The sequence below is a fragment of the Netta rufina genome (assembly GCF_964035555.1).
Source record: "Netta rufina genome assembly, chromosome: 3".
In the NCBI taxonomy this organism is placed as follows: domain Eukaryota; kingdom Metazoa; phylum Chordata; class Aves; order Anseriformes; family Anatidae; genus Netta; species Netta rufina.
In genome coordinates this window covers 31509237-31530812 of record NC_140125.1, presented here as the reverse complement: position 1 = coordinate 31530812, position 21576 = coordinate 31509237, and the positions used below count along the sequence as shown (strand labels likewise).

At 40.8% G+C, this 21576-nt stretch overlaps 1 protein-coding gene across 2 annotated transcripts in view; it reads left to right on the top strand.

Moving 5' to 3' along the window:
* Positions 1-236: 236 nt before the first annotated feature.
* The window catches only part of AHCTF1 (AT-hook containing transcription factor 1), a 47047-nt gene continuing 25707 nt past the window's right edge, over positions 237-21576 (top strand). The window contains exons 1-10 of one of the 2 annotated variants that reach the window (XM_084283532.1): positions 237-258; positions 6493-6619; positions 7804-8057; positions 11252-11432; positions 12214-12421; positions 13581-13697; positions 14964-15048; positions 20038-20188; positions 20746-20878; positions 20967-21148. In XM_084283532.1, the coding sequence (XP_084139658.1) occupies positions 6499-6619; positions 7804-8057; positions 11252-11432; positions 12214-12421; positions 13581-13697; positions 14964-15048; positions 20038-20188; positions 20746-20878; positions 20967-21148 (1432 nt within the window). In that variant the 5' untranslated portion in view covers positions 237-258; positions 6493-6498. Of the gene's footprint in view, positions 259-341; positions 433-6492; positions 6620-7803; positions 8058-11251; positions 11433-12213; positions 12422-13580; positions 13698-14963; positions 15049-20037; positions 20189-20745; positions 20879-20966; positions 21149-21576 lie in introns of those variants that run through there. The other variant, XM_084283531.1, reaches the window with a different exon arrangement.

Here is a 21576-nt window from a genome sequence, read left to right as displayed (position 1 = left end):
AGGCGCCAACCCTCCAGGAACTACACCTCCCAGCGTGCCCCGCGGCGGAAGGGCCGTGAGGAGCGGAAGCGGCGTGCCGCGCGGCACGCTGGGACACGTAGTCCTGCCGAGGCGCGATCCCGCGAATTTGAAAATTCCCGCGGCGGCAGCAGCAGCAGCAGCAGCATCAGCCGCGGCAGGAGCAGGAGCAGGAGCAGCAGCGGCAACTCTCGCGAGACCTCCGCCCCCCGGCCCCCGCGCGGCGGGTGAGCGGGCGAGGTGGGTGCCGCGCGCGCGGGAGGAGGAGGAGGTGAACGGGGGGGGGGGGGAGGGGGCGGGGCGCGCGCGGCTGCGCAGGCCCCGATCGCGGCGCGGCGCGGCCGGGCCCGGTGCGGGCGGGCGGGCGGAGGGAGGCGGCTGTAACCGCTGCGGGAGATGCCGCCGGCCTCACCGGCACGTACCGGGGCGGGGGCGGGCGGGGGGAGGCACGGCGGGAGGGAGAAGGGAACGGAGGGCAAGGGGGGGGTGGGCGGCGGCGGCGGCCGCGTACCGGGCGCTCCCCCGGCGGCTGCAGGCCCGGCCCCGAGCCCCTTACGTAAGGGCCCGCGGGCGGCGGCGCCGCGGCCCGGCCCGAGCCCCGCACGTGGCCCGGGTGAGGCCTGGGCAGCGCCGCCGGGGGCGGGCACGGCCCGGGGGGGGGTGGGGGGCGGCTTCCCCGCAGCCCCCGAGCGCGCCCCGCGGCTCCCTGCCCCCGCCTGGCTTTATTTCCCTCTCTGTTTTCCCTTTTTGTGCTTTTTTTTTTTTTGCTGGTCCTGCCCCGCCGGGGGTGCGGGGACCCGCTGGGGCTATGGGGACCCGGCGTGGTGCTCAGCGTGTGCCTGCCGCGCTGAGTTCCTGCATCACCCTTGCAAGTTGCTGCCTTAACCGTAAATACTCCGTTTCTTCAATGAGCCTGGTCCGGAGGTGCTGCTGGTAGGGAAGGAGGAGCGTGGCGGCTGGCTCTCGGCTCTCAACTCCGTCACGGTGGTTTGTAAAATACTCCGAAATCCAGGGGCTTGGTGAGGAGTCCTGAGCCCTGCCCGTAGCGCAGCGTGGTCATTCAGGTGCCGTGTTCACCCCGTGGCTGTGGGTGTTTGTGGCGGTCCCGGCGGGCGGCTGTCACATGCTGGGGCACACGGCGCTCTGCTGAGGACAGCTCCTCGTGCGCGGGCTGCATCGACTCGTTGTGCTGCATTCATCTGCTCGGGGATTGCTTTTTTCACGCAGCGCAGTGAACTTAATCAGGCTCCTATTAATTTCGTGCCTTCTACCTAGTAAGCTGTCAGATGCAGTTTTCGAAAAATAATGGTGACAAGCGGTTGCTGGCATGGTGCTGTGCTGCCTGTGCAGAGAACAGAGTGCTCAAACTGGGAGGGCACTCACCGAAAGCCTGGGCCTGTCTGTCTGTGTTTCAAATGTTTTTGCCATTCAGCTCATCCTGTTGCCCCCTGTGAAAGCGCCAGGAAGGATGTATGTTACAGTGGCATGCCAGGAGGCTGGAAATGCCTGGCTGACTACTGGCCGTCTGTTAGGAGGCTTGTGTGTGCTGTGTGCTGCTAACACCTGCCTCTGCCCGCCCTTGGCGTACCAAGTAATGTAAAAAAAGACCGTAATTTTAGAACTGACTGCAGGAACTTCTCCTGGCTTAGCCATGTTAGCTGGGGTCTGCACCTCTTGGGTAAAAGCATAGTCATGTTAGAGGTTAACCATAGGAGATAGCTGGGTGAACTGGCTCCTGTGTCGGGTTCTGATCTGGTTTGGTTTTGCTTGTTCTTTGATTTAAAGGGAAACCAAATACATGGTTTGTGTCAGGTATCGGGTTGTAGCTATTGGGGATTGTTGGGATAGAGAGCTGCAACTCTTTCTTCTCCTCACTCTTCGCACTGTGGATCTGTGTTTCTCAGCGAGCTTGTGGTGCTTCCACACAGCCTCTGACTGTGACAGCCTCTTTCTAGGCTGTGCTTGGGGGAAGCGTTCTAGAATTATGATGTGGATGACCATAATGAGCAGTGGCTCTACACTGAAGTTCAGGTCTTGGTTTAAGCGTGGAGCTTTTGCTTAAGACATTAGGGGGAAGTTTCTCTGCGCAGCTAGGAGAGAGAGTACCCTGTGGTGCTCACTAAATCCTTTCTTCAGGAGTAAATCACGGCAAAGTGCTAATTCACTGCACCTGACTACCAAAGTGCTGTAAGTGTCATCGTCTTCTGCTCCTCCTCCAGTGCCTGTGAGTTGCTTCCTGTTTTTTTCCACTGAAAATGTCATGGAAGTAGTCAGTAATAGCTCTTGAAGTTCTGTAATTGTCAACTTTACCTGTTAGTCAACAGAGTGAACGCTGCTCATCTCGAAAGAGTTAGCTTTGTCTTTCACCTTCTCTTCCCTGGCTTCTTCCCACTCTTTGTCCTTTTTCTATAGAAAATGTGCCTGGAATGATGTCGTGCAATGCTGTTTGTTCTCTGATCACTGAATAATACTTTGCTGAAATCACTTTAGCTTCCCCATCTGCTGAATGAGAGTGATGCTTGTCACCTGGAGCCTTCTCAGTGAGGTAGTCTCTACGTGAAACAGGGAGTTAAAAGTTGACTGTGTCTTGGGCAGTGACCTTTCTAAAAGTGAAGTTGATTTCAGCTCCTTGAAACTGAGCGTGGAGTTTCACACGTGCAGGAGCCAGCACAACGGCTGGCTGCCATAAAATGGGGAAGGCCTCGCTCCCTCTGCTGATTTGCGATGCGTTGGCCTGCCTCTTCCTTGTGTTGACTTTTGTGCTCGCTAGCTCTATCTGCAAGCCAGTTTAACTCTCTAACCTGGCAGAAAGCTGTTGGCTTTTTGGGGTTAGTTTCCTGCCTGCTTAGGGAGTTGGCTTGGCTCGCAGAGCAGTCGGAGAGGCTTGCCAGTCAGTGCAGGGTGAGCCGCAGGGATGCGGTGGGGTGAACGTGAGTGCATGGAGAGGTGGGAGGCAGCAGCCAGGTCTCTCTTCTGGTGCCAGTGAATTCACCGTGTTTTGTGAAATCACACCTGCTTGTGACTGGCCATGCTTTGGGCTTTTTCTTCAGTAAGCAGACACCATTCTTTGTCTTTGAAAGTGGTTTTCATGCACTTCGGTCAGTTAAAACTGACATCCCAGAACTCTGACTTGGCTGTCTGTGGTTCTTGAACATGTGGTTTCTCATGTTTTTCTTTTGGAGTCTGTTCATCCAAAAACGTGCCATCATTCAGGGTTTTTTGACACATTCATGTCTTTGGGAATAATTCATGATGTGTGAAGTTTTAAGCACCCGGGGTGGAAGAGGAGTTGGCAGTATGTACACAGAGCGCTTTGGTGTAGGATGCAGCTGGAAGGTCGGATGCCGATTTTACTCCTGAATGTGGAGTAAGCCTGTGGCATTTCACACTAATCTGGTTTCCAACAGACAGGAGGAATACAAGTGTAATCACTGACATTGTCTTCAGAGAGAGCAGAAACGCAGTCAGTTTTGGATGTACTTCTGAACAGGAGAGGTTTTGTGCCTTTAACCTATCTCTGTCCTAGTCACAGGGTTCTTGTGAGCAAATATTTTTCCACTGTTGTGATTTCCCAGCAGTCGTTGGTTTAACTTAGCAGAATGATGGAAGTAAACCACGCTAATAACCTGATCACTATACATACTGTTCATAATTTATCATGGAGTTATCTTCCCAGTTCCATATTGCCAGGCCAGATGTCTAGGAAAAAAAAAGTCATAAATTCGTGTTGGCTTCCTAGAGGAGACATAGGCATGCCTGGTGCTGTAGCATTTTTTTTTTTCACGCTTGTATATGCATTTAAAATAGCTGCAGCATGATTAAATGTAAGGTTACAAAAATGCTACAGGTGTTGAAGAGTTTGGTGTTCCTGTGGGGTGGCACTGGACTGACACACGTGAGGGGACGCTGGCAGGGCGGCGCTGTGTCAAGCCGGGAGCTTCCCACCGGAGAAGAGGAGTCCATTTGGCTTTGGTTCAGGGTGGTGGCTGTGGGGCTCGTTTGTTCTTTGAAATCGCATCTTCCCACTGGATTATCTTAAAATACGATTTCCAGTTTGGCCACGCGGAGCTCAGGCCTTTTCTCTGTGCTCTTGGCCTCCAGGTGGGCAGTGGCAAAGGCAGGAGGGCTGAGGGCGTGCGGTTGGGAATGCCACCTGCCTGCCCTACTGGGCGGGAGACACCTCGGTTCTTTAACACAGAACCATCGTGTGACTATTGCGAAATACCATCTTAGTAATCATGGAGTGCTTGTCACACAAACGTGTTTTTCAGAAGCGTTCATGCTTATTTATAGAGAAGATTTATGGTTTTATTCCCCACGATCGTGTTCTTTTCTGAATTGCATGCTGTTTTCTACACTTCCTTCGTACGTGCTGTCAAAATCAGTGCTCTCCCTTAGCGGAGCATCAACTGGGTGAACGTTTTAAAACAGGCTATGTCAGGGTTTTTGAAGTAGTATTTAAAACAAAATGCAGTGTAAAACAAAATGTAGTAATGATCTGGGTGATGAGGCAGAGCGTACCTTCAGCAAATAACTCTTCCGTCAAGCCGTCAGCAGCTTGCTTTTAACAAAACAGTGAATTAGACTGTGAAGCAGTTGCCATGTGCAAAATACCCAAGAAGTTATTTCTGGTGGTGGTGGGTCTTCTTTGGCCTGGTCAGAATGCAGAACCCTACCTGATTCCTAGCAGAACATCTCGGATAGAAGTCGCTGGGACCCTGGACAGAGACTACATGTTTCAGATCCTTTTTCTTCCCTCTATCTCCTTGTCTTACATGTCTTCTAAACAGGATAACAATTGCTGACAGAAAAAGAACCCAAGTAATAAGAACACATTATATCCTATTACATGAGAAGCATTTTGGGTGGGTTTTCTTACTTTTTTTTTTTTTTTTTTTTTTAAGTTAATGACATAGTCTACTTTTGGTATCTATTTTATCTGCTGCTTCCATCTGTTCTGTTTATCTCCTTCTGCATGTGCTCTGCTGAGTAGTCTTTCTTTGTTCATTACATAGTATATCCCCATTACTTTATCCTGCATTTGTCTTGAATATGATTTTTCTGCTTGGTTGCCTTCTTTCTCTGCTCTTTCAGATGTATCAGTTGGCTGTCCTGTTTTTCCTCTCTTGAAATTTCTTCTCCTGATTATATTCTCAGGTCATTCCTACTTGTTCAGCATCACAGAGTTGCAAAGGAACCTATGAAAGCAGTTGAATATTGATGGAAATTAAAAAGATGCTATTCAGAAGCCCAGAATATCTATTAGTATTTGGCATTATGGGTTACTCATGCAACATGTTCAGTCACTCATTTATGAGTAAACTGAGGCGGACTGCTGGTTGAAATACGGAGCATTTCACTGTCTGGAGCACCTCTATGCAGTGCAAAAGTTCATCCTGTTGGCATTGCTAAATGATGCTAACTATGTAAAGGGGGCCTAAAGGAAAGATGGGGAGAGACTTCTTAGCAGCTGTTGTAGCGACAGGAGAAGGAGGTTTAAACTAAAAGAGGGGAGATTTAGATTAGATACAAGGAAGAAGTTCTTTACTCTGAGGGTGGTGAGGCACAGGCTGCCCAGAGAAGCTGTGGATATCCCATCCCTAGAGGTGTTCAAGGCCAGGCTGGATGGGTCTGGTGCGAGGTGTCCCTGCCCGTGGCAGGGGGTTGGAACCAGGTGATCCATGAGGTCCCTTCCAACCCAAACCATTCTGTGATTATGTAATTACCAAAAAGCAAATTCAGCTAACCTACTGTGAATAAGTTGTCCCACTTGGAAGTTATCTGTGCTAGTTGTGAATGCTGGCAGAGTGGTCAAGCTGGCTGGCTGCAGCGGTGTCCTGCAATACTGACTTTGCCAGAAACTGTTGTGTTTTTTTTTTCAAGATGTCACCTTCTTCATGTGGGGGCTCTGAATACTGGCAGAAGATACAGCAACGCATTCTCAAATGCATGAGGCTTGTGACTTTAGATAGAGTCGATTCCGATGCCCAGGTCTTGGAGAATAATCCTCCACAGAATGATAATTCATACAAATTATGTTTATTTTTCTAGTCATTTCCCCTTTAATATTCTGTAATTCATCTGTTATTCCCAGAGCCTGGTCTTCAAAACTAGCTGTGACTTACGCTGTAAGAGAAATAAGTTACTTTTCTAAAACCCTGTCTTACTCTGCAGTATGTGAGTAGACTCGAGCTGTGTGAATTGTTTTGCTGCTATTTATCTGTCAATACCTGTGCATTGCTTTTTTTTTTACTGAAACGTCTCAGGCATTAGAAAAGCAAATGGTTGTCACTTTGCTCTTTTGTAAGGTCAAAAACTGAATGCCTTTTTTTTCCAAATGCCTTTTTCCCCCTCTTGCTTATAAGAACTACATGTGATGTAAAAGAGATTATTTGATGTATATTGATGAAAATTCTGTGAATCTCAAAAATATGTCTGACACGAGTATTTTTGCATTTCTTTATTTCTTTACAGTGAAGAATGCAAGACCTAACGGCTCAGGTAACAAGCAGTCTGCTGCAGTTTCCTGAGGTGACTATTCAAGCACTTGGGGAAGATGAGATAACCCTAGATTCTGTGCTGCGTGGGAAGTTTTCTGGAGGTGAGCATTACCCTTTAAAATGTTATTATTGTACGAAGTCATTATTTTCTGGAGGTTACCTGAAACATAGGGTCATAGAATCAACTGCTTTAGATTGGTTCTATTGAGATGCATCAGGCTTAGAGAAGATAAAAAGGGTGTCTTGGTTATTTAAAATGCTAATATTAGAATGAACTTTGAAATCACAACAATCCTCACTGAAGGCTGAAATAATCTTATGCTATTGAAGTCATTTACTTAAGCATGCTGAATCAGTGAGCTTTCCTCAATTTTTAATTAACTAAAGAACAGTTTTTCAAGTAATAGTGTTGTCTTGGGCTATATTTATTTGCACCAGCACAAGCTATATGACCATCGTGATACCACATGTGGGAATAGTTTTACAATGTTAGAGACAAAAAAGAAAAAATATTTTCCAAACTGAGTAGAACAAAGAGGCTAAGAATGTTAGGCACTGCAGCCATTATTTCCAAACTCCTGAATAGGATGCAGATGAATATCCAGTGAGAGTTTCTGAAGTGGCTAAGCAGATTAGATAGTTTTTCTTTCTGTGTGATCAGAAAGTAGAGCTGGGTGCCTGTCTGGATTTCCAGTCTTCTGTTAAGACCACGTAGAATCCACCTACCTGGCCGTAAACGCAGTAATTGAGTTAATACTTCTTTGAGTTTGAGGTAGTTCTGTGACACAAAAACTCTAAATCCTTCGGTAATCACAGGTAAGATTTGTAATTTACTAATGCATTTACCATCATTTTAAGATAATTTCTTCTCAAATTCCAAATCCATACCCAAAGTAGGGATATGTCAAGTAAAATTAATAAACTGGAATGAATGTTACAGTTGAAATGTACTCGAAGAATTGAATATCCTTATGTATTCAGATGTTTTTTAGCAAAATCAAGCCAAATATGGCATACAGACTGGATCAATATATTGCAATCCTTGCCCCCAACAATTAAAATCATTCAGTATATGGATGGCAAGTGCAAATGCCAAGTAATAAGGTTGTAAATTTTAAGGTGGGCTGCTTGAGGATTTCAACGTGTGATTTTAAATAGTTGACCAAAATTAAGTAAGTTAGTCTTACTCTGTTAGGTACTTTCATTGAGGGAAGGGGGCGATGACTTTTAAGTTGCTTTCAGTCCTCTGCTGGAAATTTTGAGTCAGCTTTCTTTTCTCTCACAGGACGAAATGGCCAGGCATGGTTGGCATGTGGTCCTCAACTTGAGGTAGTGAACTCTGTGACAGGAGAGAGGCTCTCTGCATATCGTTTCAGTGGAGTGAATGACCAGCCTCCCACTGTTCGCGTGGTAAAGGAGTTCTCCTGGCAGAAGAGAGCTGGGCTGTTGGTTGGATTGGAAGAAGCAGAGGGAAGTGTTCTCTGTCTGTATGACCTTGGAATATCAAGAGTGGTTAAAGCAGTTGTTCTTCCAGGAAGGGTATGTACTTGTTAATCAGAGAAACAAAGCTTTTATCTTATTACGTGCTGTTTCAGGAAAAGCTTTGGAGCATCTCTTTGTAGGATGTATTTTATTCTATGCTGTATTAACATACTGTAACTTCAGAGCATCCAGTCAAGAGAATCATGATGTAAAAGGAGGGGCCTAACAATACCATTGTCTTTAGAATTATACCGGTAGTAAAATGGGTTTGTTATCTAATTCTCCAAGTTCAAAAAAGGCATTGATTTTTTTTTTTTTTTTCCTCGTCAGATTGAAAAAGAAAAAAGTGCTTTGAAGTGTCTGTAGTACATGTTTCCTAAGTGGTTAATTTCTGTCTGAAGTACTGTCTTTAAAGTATCTCAGACTTCCATAGCTGTTGTGCAGTGAATGATTTAGACATTTCAAGTTGAAGTTTTATATCTTACATCTAAATAGAATGAGCTGGGAATAGAAAAATGAAAATAGGTTAAGAAGGATCATTGTCACATATTTAATCTGTGTGTATGGAAGTCATTTGAATATAGTTACAACTATCAGTTGTAGGAAGGAGTTTTGCTGTGGCACAGCAAACTGTTCAGGAGAAGATGTGAGGAATCTTGCAGGGGGAAGTTGGCTGTTTTGTGATAAGGGTTATGAATTTTGGGATAAAGCCAAAGCTTATCTGAATTTTTGCTGTTCTGCCCTAAATGTTTTTGATTACAAGCATGTTTGGTCTGTTGCTTTCACTTTGGTTCCTATCTTGTTGCTATTAGATTAATTACATCAACATAGACAGGGCACAGGTACTACTAATTGGAGCATAAAGTTCTTACGTTGTGTGTAGGAGCAAAGGTAAGCAGAAACAAGTAGATAAAGCTTGCACTTGACTACTCTCCATTTGTTTTGGATTTCGTTATTCTGTAATTCATACCGGCACGTATGTAATGTATAACCTGATTTAATCTGCCTAAATGATTCTTCCACACTGATTATTTTTAAAAGTAAAATGCAAATCTATTCTTAGTATCACTTTCTGCAGTTTGAGTTGTTGCTTTTTTATGGCTTTAATGAGCACATTAATTTACGGACTGTTTTTACTGTGGGTATATCTTCTGTAGCCAGATATAGAGGTTAACTAGCTTACAGTAACTCTGGTCTGAGGTGTTCACCCATTGATGTATCCATACAGCGTAGTTATAGTGACTGTACAGCTGACTTTTAGTGCAAGAGTAGATTGGCCGTTCAGAAAGGAAAGGATTCAAAAAACTTGTAAACTTAGACAAAAAAAATGCCTTTTTGTTTTGTGGGAGCGAGCATCTCTAATTGCTTCTGGACATCCATGCAAAATGTAGCAGAAAAATTAAAAATGTTACTGCAATCCTATTTGAATTAGGTTCCAGTAAAAGCAAATTTGAACTAAAACATTAAATTGTTTTACCATGCTTGTATGTTTCAGAACTATTGAATAGTATTTTCACAAATTTTCCTGGTTTGTGTGAGGCAGAAGGGTAGCATTGAGATTCAGTGAGCTGAGAGGAGTTGTCTTTGTTCATTCCCAGAATGAGCTGGCATTGGGCTAGGAGGATATGAAGACAGTGCAGAGAACAGTGGAAAAATGTGCTGTTTCAGGAGCTTTTACATAGTAAATTGATGTGTTAGAACCCAGAAATATTTTTTGCAAAAGTTGAAGATTCATTTGGAGCCAGTAGTACAATGACAATAATGGTCAAAGAAAAATTAGAAGTAACACCTGAACGTTGGGTAGTGCTGCAGTGAGGTGTGTACTGTACTTGTGCTCTCCTCATCACAATCATCAAGATGCACAGCAAAAAATTTGAATACTCAAAATGCTTTTGGTACTGCTTTGAGTAGCAGAGAAGATTGGAGATTTAATTTGATTCATAGGAAAATGAAACAAAATGCAGGTATGTAAATAGCTGCAAATACTTCTATGATTAGAAGTGTTGTGACAGCTGAAAGGTAAATTCTGTAGTGGATTGTTGGGCACTGTGGTCATAACAAATATGGGAGAGGAGAAGACTTTGAGGCTTCAGGGTTTAGTTAGTTTTTCCAACACTGGAAAAAATATATAGGAAGAGAAAAAATATATAGGAAGAGACTACCTTGTGATGGACACTTCTTTCAGTTTGATGTGACGTTGTTGACATAAAGCTTCCTGTTTTCATTCAGTTGTATTTTGCAAGAAGCTAAATGACAGCCTACATTCTTTCCTTGTATAGCTTTGCTGCAGGAGTTTTCAGGTGTTTGTATCTCTGGTATAGCAGTGAGTGCTGTCCCAGGAGGTGTTGCAGGTGCTGTGAAGGGTCTTCATTTTAAAGTAAAACAGCATGCAGACTGCCTTACAGCAGCCAGATGGATTTTGAAGATCTCCAAGGAAGGAGACTACAACCTCTCTGGGCAACCTGTGCCAACACTCCTTCAGGGATCAACAGATCCCTGAAGATGTTTAACAGGGCTGGGCCCACTGTTGACCTGTGAGGTATACCACTTGATACTGGCCTCCAACTCGATGTTGTGCCATGGGTCACCACCCTCTGGGCTCAGCCCTTCAGCTGGTTTTTGATCTGCCTCACTGTCTGCTCGCCCAGCCCATGTAACAACTGTTTGTCTGCGAAGATCCTACAGTAGACAGTGTCAAAGGCCTTACAGAAGTCCAGGCAGACAATATCCACTGCTCTCCCGTTGTTAACTGGTATAGTCATTTCGTCACAGAAGTTTATCATGTTGATTCCCTTTGGTCAGTCCATGTTGACTTCTGATGTCAACTATGAAGGCACAGACTATATCCCAGTGCTGATAGGCTGTGAGCACTGGGAGAACTAGATTTTTGCCTTATGTAAGGCTGTTAAATGCAGTAAAGTTTCTTCTGTAATTAATTTTAAAAAATTCCTTAGTTATTTCTAAGTAGGAAAGAGAAGTTGGTAAGCTGTAATAATGGAGTGTACCATGTAAGTTGGAGTTTATTCAATTAAATAACTGTAGGAAATACAGTAAATGAGAGGCAGTAGCAGATTTTAGTACAGGACTGATTTTTTTTTAATTGAAATAATTGAAAACAATGCTTTGCTTTCAAGTATTGTGCATTTATGCCATAGTGAGTGTTTCTGATGCCCTAATTTTGGTTTCCTTGTTGAATGATTTTTGTTTAGCTTGTCAGACAGGTTAAATGTTAACTTATGCTTTTCCTGTAGGTAACTGGTATAGAACCCATAATTAATCATGGAGGAGCCAGTGTGAGCACTCAGCACCTACACCAGAGTCTGCGATGGCTCTTTGGAGTGGCAGCAGTGGTTACAGATGTTGGACATATACTTCTGGTTGATCTTTGTTTGGATGATTTATCTTGTAGTCAGAATGAAGTAGAAGCATCTGGTAAGCTTGCATTTTTTTTTTCAACTTGAAACACCCATTTTAAATGTAAGAAAGGTTATGTCTTTTAAGTAAATAATATAGATCCAATTTTGAATATACTAGCATACAGACTACTGATTGCAGATGGTGGTTTGGTATCATGAAGTCCTGAACTGGTTAAAGATGGGAGTGGCGTAATGCTCTTTCTAAAGTTAAAATGCCCACCGTCTTTCACCAAGATCACTATGTCACCAATTCTTGCCAGTGAGGTATAGGAACTTTACTATCTGAGCCAGTGCAGCTGTCTGATGGGAAGTTGTCAGAAGCGCTCTTTTTATTGGGAATGATATTTTGCTTCTATTAACTAACATGGGGGCAAGTTATAGGCATATTTTTAAGATTAAATCCAACTTACCAAAAGTCATGCATTTGGACGAATGAAATACCTGATTTACCTATTCAGTTTTCGTATGCTGTTCCATTATTACAACAGTAGCTTCAGGAGTTGATGTCCTTCAGAGAGCTTCATCATAAGACCCATGCTCCTGATGTACGGAAGTCAAGAAAAAATTCTTTCTGGTTACACTTCTACCTGATTTTGAAATACAAGTGAGAATTTCAATCAAGTTAGAGTTCATATGTATTCAAAGAAATGACAATAGCAAATTACTGTTGCATAAATGGATATTTGGCCTTGGATGGTAAAACTAGATTATCAGTGTTGTCATGTCAGAGTTTTACATGCATGCTAAGTGAAATAACACATTCTTTTATCGTGATTTTTTTTTTTGTATGTGTGTAGACCTAGAAGTTGTCACTGGAATTCCTGCTGAAGTTCCACAAAGAAGAGAAGCTGTAACCAGAGAGGGGCGACATCTCTGTTTTCAAGTACAAAATCCATCAGGAACAGCAATAACAACCCTGTGCTACATAAGCAGAAGCAATCTGCTTGCTGTGGGTTTTTCAGATGGCTACCTGTCACTATGGAATATGAAAACTTTGAAGAAGGAGTAAGTAGGCTTGTATGCTTGCAGGAGGGTTCAAAGAGCTCAATTCTTGACTTAAGGAAATATGTTAAATTAAAGAAACTTTTTTCAGGGACCGAAATTCTTTAGAATAATCCTGGAATGCTTAGAAAATCTCTTTTGAACTACGAATTCATACATGGGATAAGTTGACCACCTTCTCCCCAGTGGCCTACATTTGTTTTACTTATTGTGCCTCTGGATTGAGGAATTGTGGAAAGCATTCTTGTTTGGGTTATGTTAGGCCATTAAGATGTGACAGAGCTGATTTTTCTAAGACAGTGCATTTTTCAGAACTAGTTACTGCAAGTAGGGCATAAATTGCAAGGCTGAAATATGTTAATAATTTTTTTTTGTTACGATATTCTCTAAAGAGTCTAGGGTGAGACTATTGAGACACGAAAAATCAGTAGCTGACCTGTGATCGAATATTTCTTTCTTTCTATGTTTCAGCCTTCTCTGATACAGGCAATTGGCCTCTATCAAGAAAAGGATGCATGCGAATGAAAGTTTGCTTAGAATGCTTGGAGACTAGAAAAAGGGACCCATAAATTTATGGGTGATAGAGAAGTTAAGGGATAATTTCAAAGAGGAATCTCTCTTGAAATACTTGACCAGATTTAGAAAGGGATTCACTTAAATAAATCTGCAGTGACTAACCAGAAATTATTGGATACGTGAATAGACAGTGGTGAAATAACTAGTTAGCAAGAATAGATTATGAAGTTACATATAAAATTCAGAAGTCTGGAAGAAGAATGCTTTTCTGCATAGTCCAAGTAAAGAAACAAGAAGCTACTTCTGTTTGGCACTGTTTTGAATTTGTTAAAAAGAACTTTAAGTTCTATATTTAAGTAAGATACAAAAGTAGGAATCGTCTCTTGCCCAGCAATTAAGTAATTGTTTGGGAGAAGCTAGTTTGAATTATCTTATGCAAAGGTAGTAAACACAGGTTATTACATTTGATAGACAATCTCCTTACCTCTTGAGTAGTCCTTGAAAAGTGGTCACTTCCTTGAATCACTTGTTCAAGATGCAAGTATGAGAGTAAGCATGTGGGTACTCTTCTGAGAAGATGCTTCTACTCTTCTGCAAACTTGGCCGATAGACTTACCTCCCTTATTTTTCTTCTTTAAACCTGTAGGTACCACTCTCAACTTGAAGGAGGAAGGATTCCTGTATATGCTGTTACTTTCCAGGAACCTGAAAATGATCCTCGTAATTGTTGCTACTTGTGGGCTGTTCAATCTACCCAAGAAAGGTAAATTAAAGTATATATTCTATATTTCACTGAATTAAGTTAAAATATGCTCACTTTGTTTAAATATCCAGGGTGTTTTCTCAAGTACAGAAGGTGTTAAGCTTACAATGCGGTTTTTATAGTTTTTAACAAATGTGAAGATGGAACTACTAGTTAAAATAATGATGACCTCAGAAATCCTTTTATTATAGAATAAATTTCTTCTTTCATTTGTAGTTTGAAACCTCTGAGAAGTCAGTCGATGAGAATGAATAAACATTGACTATCATGTTGTAGTCTTTTTCTTGAGTTTGGGATTTCACTAGGAGTGTAATGCCATTATATTTGAGCACTAGTATATATGTCATTTTCTTTACATACTTTCTCTTAGTTTTGACTGTTGATGTTTCTTGCATTTATTGAAATTGCTGTTGTAGAATTGTGTGTCTGTGTTTTTAGAGAGTTCTCTGGAAGCCTTGGGTTCATGCAGTTCCTACTTTGCTCAGAGTTTCAGAAAGAAGGTGAAACAGTAGTGGCTATATTTTTGTGCTTGCATGCATAATTATTTCCTTTTGTTCCTTGATGACTGCTTTATGATTTGTTTGATACTCACAGTGTGGTATTAAAAGCAGTTTAGGCTGCAAATCTAGAACACTAAATGTGCCGATACAACAGCCTGCTGTCCCTAAAGGAGGAGAATCACAGTATTGCTGATGACCGTCTGCCAGTTTTAGCATTCTTTGGAACCTCCATGAGTTAGTTCAGCTCATCTGGCAGAATACCATCCCTGTTCAGCAGAAAAGTAAATGGTTTCCTGCTGGGCTAATGAAGCAAACCAGTGTGTGGAAGGGTGCAGTATATGCAAGAGAGGGACTGAAATATTGTGATAGGGGAAAGGAGAGATCTCCCTCTTTCACCATTAGTCAGCTATTTTGTCAACTCAGCTGTTCACAGAGTTGCAATCTTTTGAAGTTTAAATTGAAAGCAGTTTGGCTTGAGAACTCTTCGCTGTGAAGAACTATTTCCAACATATTTTAGTATATACAACATATTGAAGCTTTCAAATTACATGGTTAGCATTTACTGCTGTGGAGCTATTAGTGTCCAAATTTCCTCCTTTATGTTTTAGCAGCTAAATGTGACCTATTGTCATGTTTAGGGAAGTGGTGTTTTTCTTTTCTGCCAGAGCGCACTATTAAGAAAACTTTGGTCTAGGTCTGATAAAAATGACAACGAGGACTATAAAACAACTTTCTAATCAAATTTCATAATTTGTACCTTTTTCAGCGAAGGTGATGTTTTGAGTTTACATCTGCTGCAGTTAGCGTTTGGTGACAGAAAACGCTTGGCATCAGGACAAGTCATGTATGAGGTAAGATATGTGTGTATGTGAAAATATGACAACAGTAATTTTCTCTAAGGGGAGTATCAATTAAGTTGGCAGGGTAACACCATCAAAATTCAGAGCTGACTGAAACAATCATCTTCAGCTTATTCCTCTTGGTCATGACCTTTGTCCAGGCATTTTGAAAACAAGTCATATGATTTTAAACTCTGATGTCATGTGTTCAAACTAGATTCATTTGCTAAGAGCTCCTGTAAACTCAATTTCCAAAGAGAAAACAGGTTTTACAAATAAAATTATCCTTAACCAAAACATCAAATTAATGGGGTGTAGTAACAGAAGAAGGGCTTTGAGTAGCTTTGTTTGTTTAGCCAAACTGCAGACTTGAATAAGCTTCTCTGTCTGTATCCCTTTTTAAAAATACAGTTGTGTATCTTTCTTTCCTGATCTTTTGTTTTATATTGTTGTTTTTCTTTTGTATTTTGTCAGCCAGACTGTAAAGAGAATGCATCTATAGTGTCTTAAGTATTGATCCTGAAGCATAGTAGCTATTAAGATCCTTTATACATCTTGATTGGCTTTCCTGTTAAATCTATTCTTAAAGCCAGCAGAATATGTGAATACAGTAAGCAGTGGTATGATTTGGTCAAAAGAGTATACATGAATTGTTAAAACTGGCTCCAAAAATAATGTGTTTAAAATATAGGTGAGGTATTGGATACCGATGCTGGTTAAACCTAACAGATATAAGTAAGATTAATCTGTTTGACTGTCTCTAGCAAAACATAATTCTGTATGCTTGAATCTCTTCCAAAATTCCTTTAAGTCAAGTCATCTTACTTGGAGCAATTCTTTCCTCCTATTCTGATGTTTTTTTTTTTTTTTTTTTTTTTTTAATTTAATATCCTCAACAGTTATGATTCTTATGTCATGGTACTCTTGTTTTTATAGGGACTGTGCCCTTTGATGGTTTAGAACAAAGGCAAAAATTTGAGTATAAATTCTGACCTTTTTCCTTATATACAGCAAAGCTCCTTCCTCATTTGTAAATGTTGCTTTTTGAATAGGTTAAATTTAGGTGATTGGGAATGGTGGTGTTTCTTTAAAAAGCATTACCTATCATGCTGGTAAGATATAAATATCTCCAAGTGATTCACTAGGTTCTAAATATGGATACCATCTCTTTATTTTTGTGTGTGTTTTTTGTTGTTAAGATATTAATATACTTTGCTTTAGAGGAACAGCACACCCTTACTGGGTTTTTAGTTTTTAAAAGGGCTTTTGCTACAGTTCACTTCTGCGTTTCTTGCACTGCTCTAAGAACTTTGGCAAGTTGATAGGACAAAGCTTCTTTAATCTTTTTCTATTTCCATTTTTTTGTACTACTTTGTTCTTTATACTCTTTTAAATGTTATTTTTAACTTCAGTCTTGGCAGTGGCAGAGGTTGTACCATGTTGCATGTGCTTCTTTGGGATAAAAAAAACGTCTACGTCCATCACTCTTGTGGTAACCAAGTTCTATCTCAATGCTTTAATGTTAGAATGTGGGTCCTTTTACTATTGAGCAGTTTTTTGTCTTAGTCACCTTACTTGTCTGAATTAGACATGACAAGTATCAATTTTTAGCTCAGAAGTTCAGCAGATTTTAAAAATGGATTCAGTAGCAATTCCAGTTAATACTTTAAAAAAAAAAAAAAAAAAAGGCAGTGTGATAACATAACGTGCTTTTGACCCCAGAGAACTGTGGTGTAGTCAAAGAATTTAAGACACTTAACCTTCTACAGACCTAGCAACAAGTAATTCATTCATATTCTTCTAAGAGGTATCAGGTACTGTTCTCTGGATTTGAGATATTCTACCCCTATGCTGTTTCTGCTTCCCATAAGTGTTGTGGAAATGTGAAACTGGGACCAATCTTACAAGGTGATTGAAGAGAGAATTAAACAGCTGGACGTGCTGGGGAGAAAAGATATCTGACTTCTTCAGCTAGCTTCCATATGAGCCACTTACACATACAGCTTCATACCAAGACGTGATAACACATACTGTCAACAAATTAAAAAAGATTGAGACATGTCAGGACAAGGAGGTGTGCTCTGCAGTTGACATGAGGGAAACGTGTAGTGTCACTTTAGCCAGTACTAGAGCTCTCAGTGGGTTTCTGAAGGTCTTAATACTTAAATATGCCTACGCAGCTGTCTGAATCAAATTTCCTGTTCATGTTCAGGGGCAGAAGGTATAAAAATTGTTCCAATTTGCCAGGTGAACTTTGAGTAAACAGAAAAATACTATTTGCCTTTGGCCATTGAGTTGAGTTTATAGGAGCATGAAAGATTTCTTTCCTATATCAGTTTCCTATATTGCTTAACATAGATTTGCTTTCCTCGATGGAAAAAATTAGCATGCGCTGTTATGCGTCAGGAGTTTTCTAGGGCAGGAATTGTTTGACTTCTACCCCCCCACCCCCAAGTTGGTGAGGAACTGGCCTTTATGAAGTTACTCAATGTCAAGTAGGAGAGGTATCCACATATTCAGTGATATTTTTCTGTGCTGAGTTAAAATAATTATAATTTCATAAACTAAACGATCTGTGACCTTTTGATCCTTTTCCTTATGCCTTAAGATCTGAAATCTCAAGTCAAAGGGAGTAGTACCTTTTAACCTGGCTGCATAGGTTGGCTTCTTAAATGATGTGGAAAAGCTATAATCAAAATCATCTGGACTTCTTGAATAGCAGTTTCCTTTAAAACATCCAGACACATATGTGGAACGGTATGAAAAGGACTTGGGCCTAAGCACAATGATAATTCTTTAATGCAGTTGGATTCATTTAGCAGCACTTTCTGGTTACCACTCACAGTTCTGTCCTCCAGTTGCCTCCAGGTGGCCCTGCTTGATCAGGGATTTGGACCAGATGACCTCCAGAGGGCCCTTCCAACCAGCAGAATTGTCCAGCAGTTAAAATTCATCTCTAGCAGGTTTATTTGGTTTTAGCAGTTTATTTGATGAAACAAACTTTAGGAATGGTGGACTTTTTTTTTTTTTTTCAGGAAAGCATTTTATTAAAAATTGTTTGGATAGTTTCCCTCCATAATAGAAGTGAGATTCAATTAGGCTTTGTGCTGGTTTTTCAGGGGGACCTTTTATATTTTTCTCATCTGTCTATGTGTGTCTGGTATTGCTGAAGTTACTTGATAGAATGGACTGTGCATACTTCAGGGTAAACTTCAGCATTTTTCTCTGTAGTAATATGTCGTGGTTTAACCCGGCTGGCAGCTAAACACCACGCAGCCGTTCGCTCACCCTCCCCCCTCCCTCTCTGGGACGGGGGAGAGAAATGGAAAGTGAAGCCCGTGAGTTGAGATAAAGACAGTTTAATAAGACAGGAAAATAATAATAATAATAATAATAATACAATGATGATAATAGTACTACTACTAATAATATGTACAAACAAGTGATGCACAATGCAATTGCTCACCACCCGCTGACCGATGCCCAGCTTAACCCCGAGCAGTCCGGCCCCCTCCCCCCGGCTAGCCACCCCTATATATTGTTTAGCATGACGTCAGATGGTATGGAATACCCCTTTGGCTAGTTCGGGTCACCTGTCCTGGGTCTGTCCCCTCCCAGCTCTTACTGCACCCCCAGCCTGCCTGTTGGCAGGACAGAGCAAAAGTCTGAGGTGTCCTTGGCTTGGTATAAGCACTGCTCTGCAACAATTAAAACATCGGGGTGTTATCAGCACTCTTCTCATCCTAAGCCAAAACACAGCATTCCACCAGCTACTAGGAAGAAAATTAATTCTTTTCTAACTGAAACCAGGACATAATAAAAGACTTTTTTTTTTTAAGACAGTCTTGATATTTCTTTGTAGTATTTCTTCAGAGAGAAAATTGGCCTCTTCTGAGGCTAGATGAATTAGATGTGCCATGTGAGACTATTGTTTTGTTCCAGCTCATTTCAGAGTTCTTAAAGCTTAGGAAACTGGGGTAGAATTGATTTTGGGATTGGTTTGTTTGTTTAGGTTTTAGGGTTGTTTTTGTGTTTCGGCATTCCTTATTTATTTGTGGTGGTGGTTTTTTGTTTTGAGGTTGTGGAGCTGTTGCTTGTCCACAATACGCAAATTGATGTGTTTCATGGCAGATGGTTTGAACCAATGCTGCATTTGGAAAGGCAGTATTTCAGTTAATGCTTACTGTAGAAAATGATGCTATCAGAAACGGCAGCAGGACTGTGTTGAACCTCTGAATACGTCTAAGTAGTTTGCCCATTCTGAAGTAATTTGTGATCCTAGATGTGTTGTTCATGTCTACCCCATTTTGTCTCTGTTTTCCTCTTCTGCTGTTGGCTGTGCTTGGTGAAGGAACCAAGGAATATTTAATCCATTAGTCTGACAGGATTAGAGGAGGAGCTAGGAGAAGCTTATATGGCCTGATAGAAGATTGTTAATCAGTAAGAAATTTCTCATAGGTACTCCAGAGGGATGTGTGTTCATTCTAGTGGTGTGCTTATAGTTAATATCTCTGTTATCGCTGTATCTCTGGTGTGCTTACAGTTAATATCTTAATATTAATAATAAATAAAGAATTTCAGCTGCTGTGATGCCATTACTTCTCTGATTTCATGGGTTCTGTAATCAAGACATGGAGCAAAGAGCTTTGTTTGCATCTGTATTGCATTATTTTAGGAATCTATTTGTAGATACGTATTTTGATCCGTAACAAACCCTTGTTTGGAAGAAATTCTGCAAAACATTTTTAGAACTGAATAATGTTAGAGAAATGCTGTGCTTTGAAAACAGGGAAAGTATTATCAATTTTACCCACTATGATTTTACTTTTTTTAAAATTTGCTTGCAGATCAGATGTAATTTATATTTACTATTGGAAATAATCTAGGGGGAAATACACGTCATCACATCTGTATTACATTTAGATACGTACAGTTGATTTAGGTGTAATGTTTGTTTTCATTTCAAAATGACCTTTTCTCTCTTCTCTTATTCTTCCCCAGGGCTTTGAATATTGTGATGAAAGGTACAGTTTAGATCTCACAGGTGGAGCCTTTCCCTTGAGAGGACAGAGCAGCAATACTAAATTACTCAGCTGTCAGACTGTAGAGAAATTTCGCAACCACGTAGACAGAGAGGATAGCATTAATGAAGGTTTGTTGTGATGTCCATGTTTGGTTATTCCAAAAGGAATGGTTTTGGAATGTGAACAATGAATGTTCTGTACCCACGGTCTGAAAGTTAAATATCTGTATAGAATAGCCTGTTTGGCTTATCTAAAAAGAAAAATGGGATGCTTAAGTTACATTTAAAGATAGAAATGGACAGTGCAATGAAGAGATCTGGTATTGAGTAAATTGCGTAAAGTCAGAAATTGTGCATTTCTTTTTTAGAAAAATATTTGACATAGCCATTTTTAAAACTTGCATTTTTAAAACTTAGCCATTTTTAAAACTTAAAAAGTAATTTGGACATTGTTTATTAAAGCACAATGCTGGTCTTTGCAGTTAAAAAACGAGGAAACTGCAAACGAGCAGTATGACTAATCTATCACAGAGAGATATGCTATCCTACCAATTTTTTTATTCTTAGTAGGTGTTGTCTGTCGTGAGTGATACAGAAGAATTAAAATGAAATGGAAAGTGATGCTTTAAAAATATCAAAAATATAATATTTTCTACTACTGAGACACAATTTCTTGTCTTTTACAGTAATATCTCCTGACACCAGTGTATCAATCTTCAGCTGGCAAGTGAATACATATGGTCAGGGAAAGCCATCTACTTATTTGGGTGTATTTGACATCAATCGCTGGTATCATGCTCAAATGCCAGATTCACTAAGGTAGATTTTTATTAAGTTGTTTTCAGTGTCCTTACAAATAACTTAATTTGAATGTTGGTATTGAAATTATATATTTGCTTCCTTAAAGGCCAGAAGAATTCCTTTATAATTGCCCCTATTTTGCCTTATGGTCATTGGATACTGTAATAAGTATGACTTCTCCAAACCGCATTTTGGATATTCTGGTACACGAGCGGAGTTTAAGTCGTGGAGTTCCTCCTTCTTATCCACCGCCTGAGCAGTTTTTTAATCCAAGTACCTATAACTTTGGTAGGTATTTCACTGTTTTTAATAAGGATAAGTTTAAGAATTGAGGTCAAATGTCATTTACTGGTTCTCTTGTTCAACGTTTGTCACTTAAAAATCAACAACAAAAAAAACCAACACATAAATCCAACGTGTGATTATGCTGTACCAACAAGGTACTTAATATCATGAAACACGCCGGAGGCATTGTGGGGTTTCTGTGCTTATATAACATAGCCTGTGAATTAGTGATGGTTATAAAATCACATTACTTTAAGCTGAAGGTCTTCAACCTCAGTAACACTAGAGATAAAATGTATATGTGCAGTAATGATATTTTTAAATGTTTGTAAATGAACTGGCAAAAAAAAAAAAAAAAGGCAAAAAAAACGGGGGGTACTCACATATTTCCAGATATATTTCTGTGTTAAAAATGTAAACTGGCTGTAATG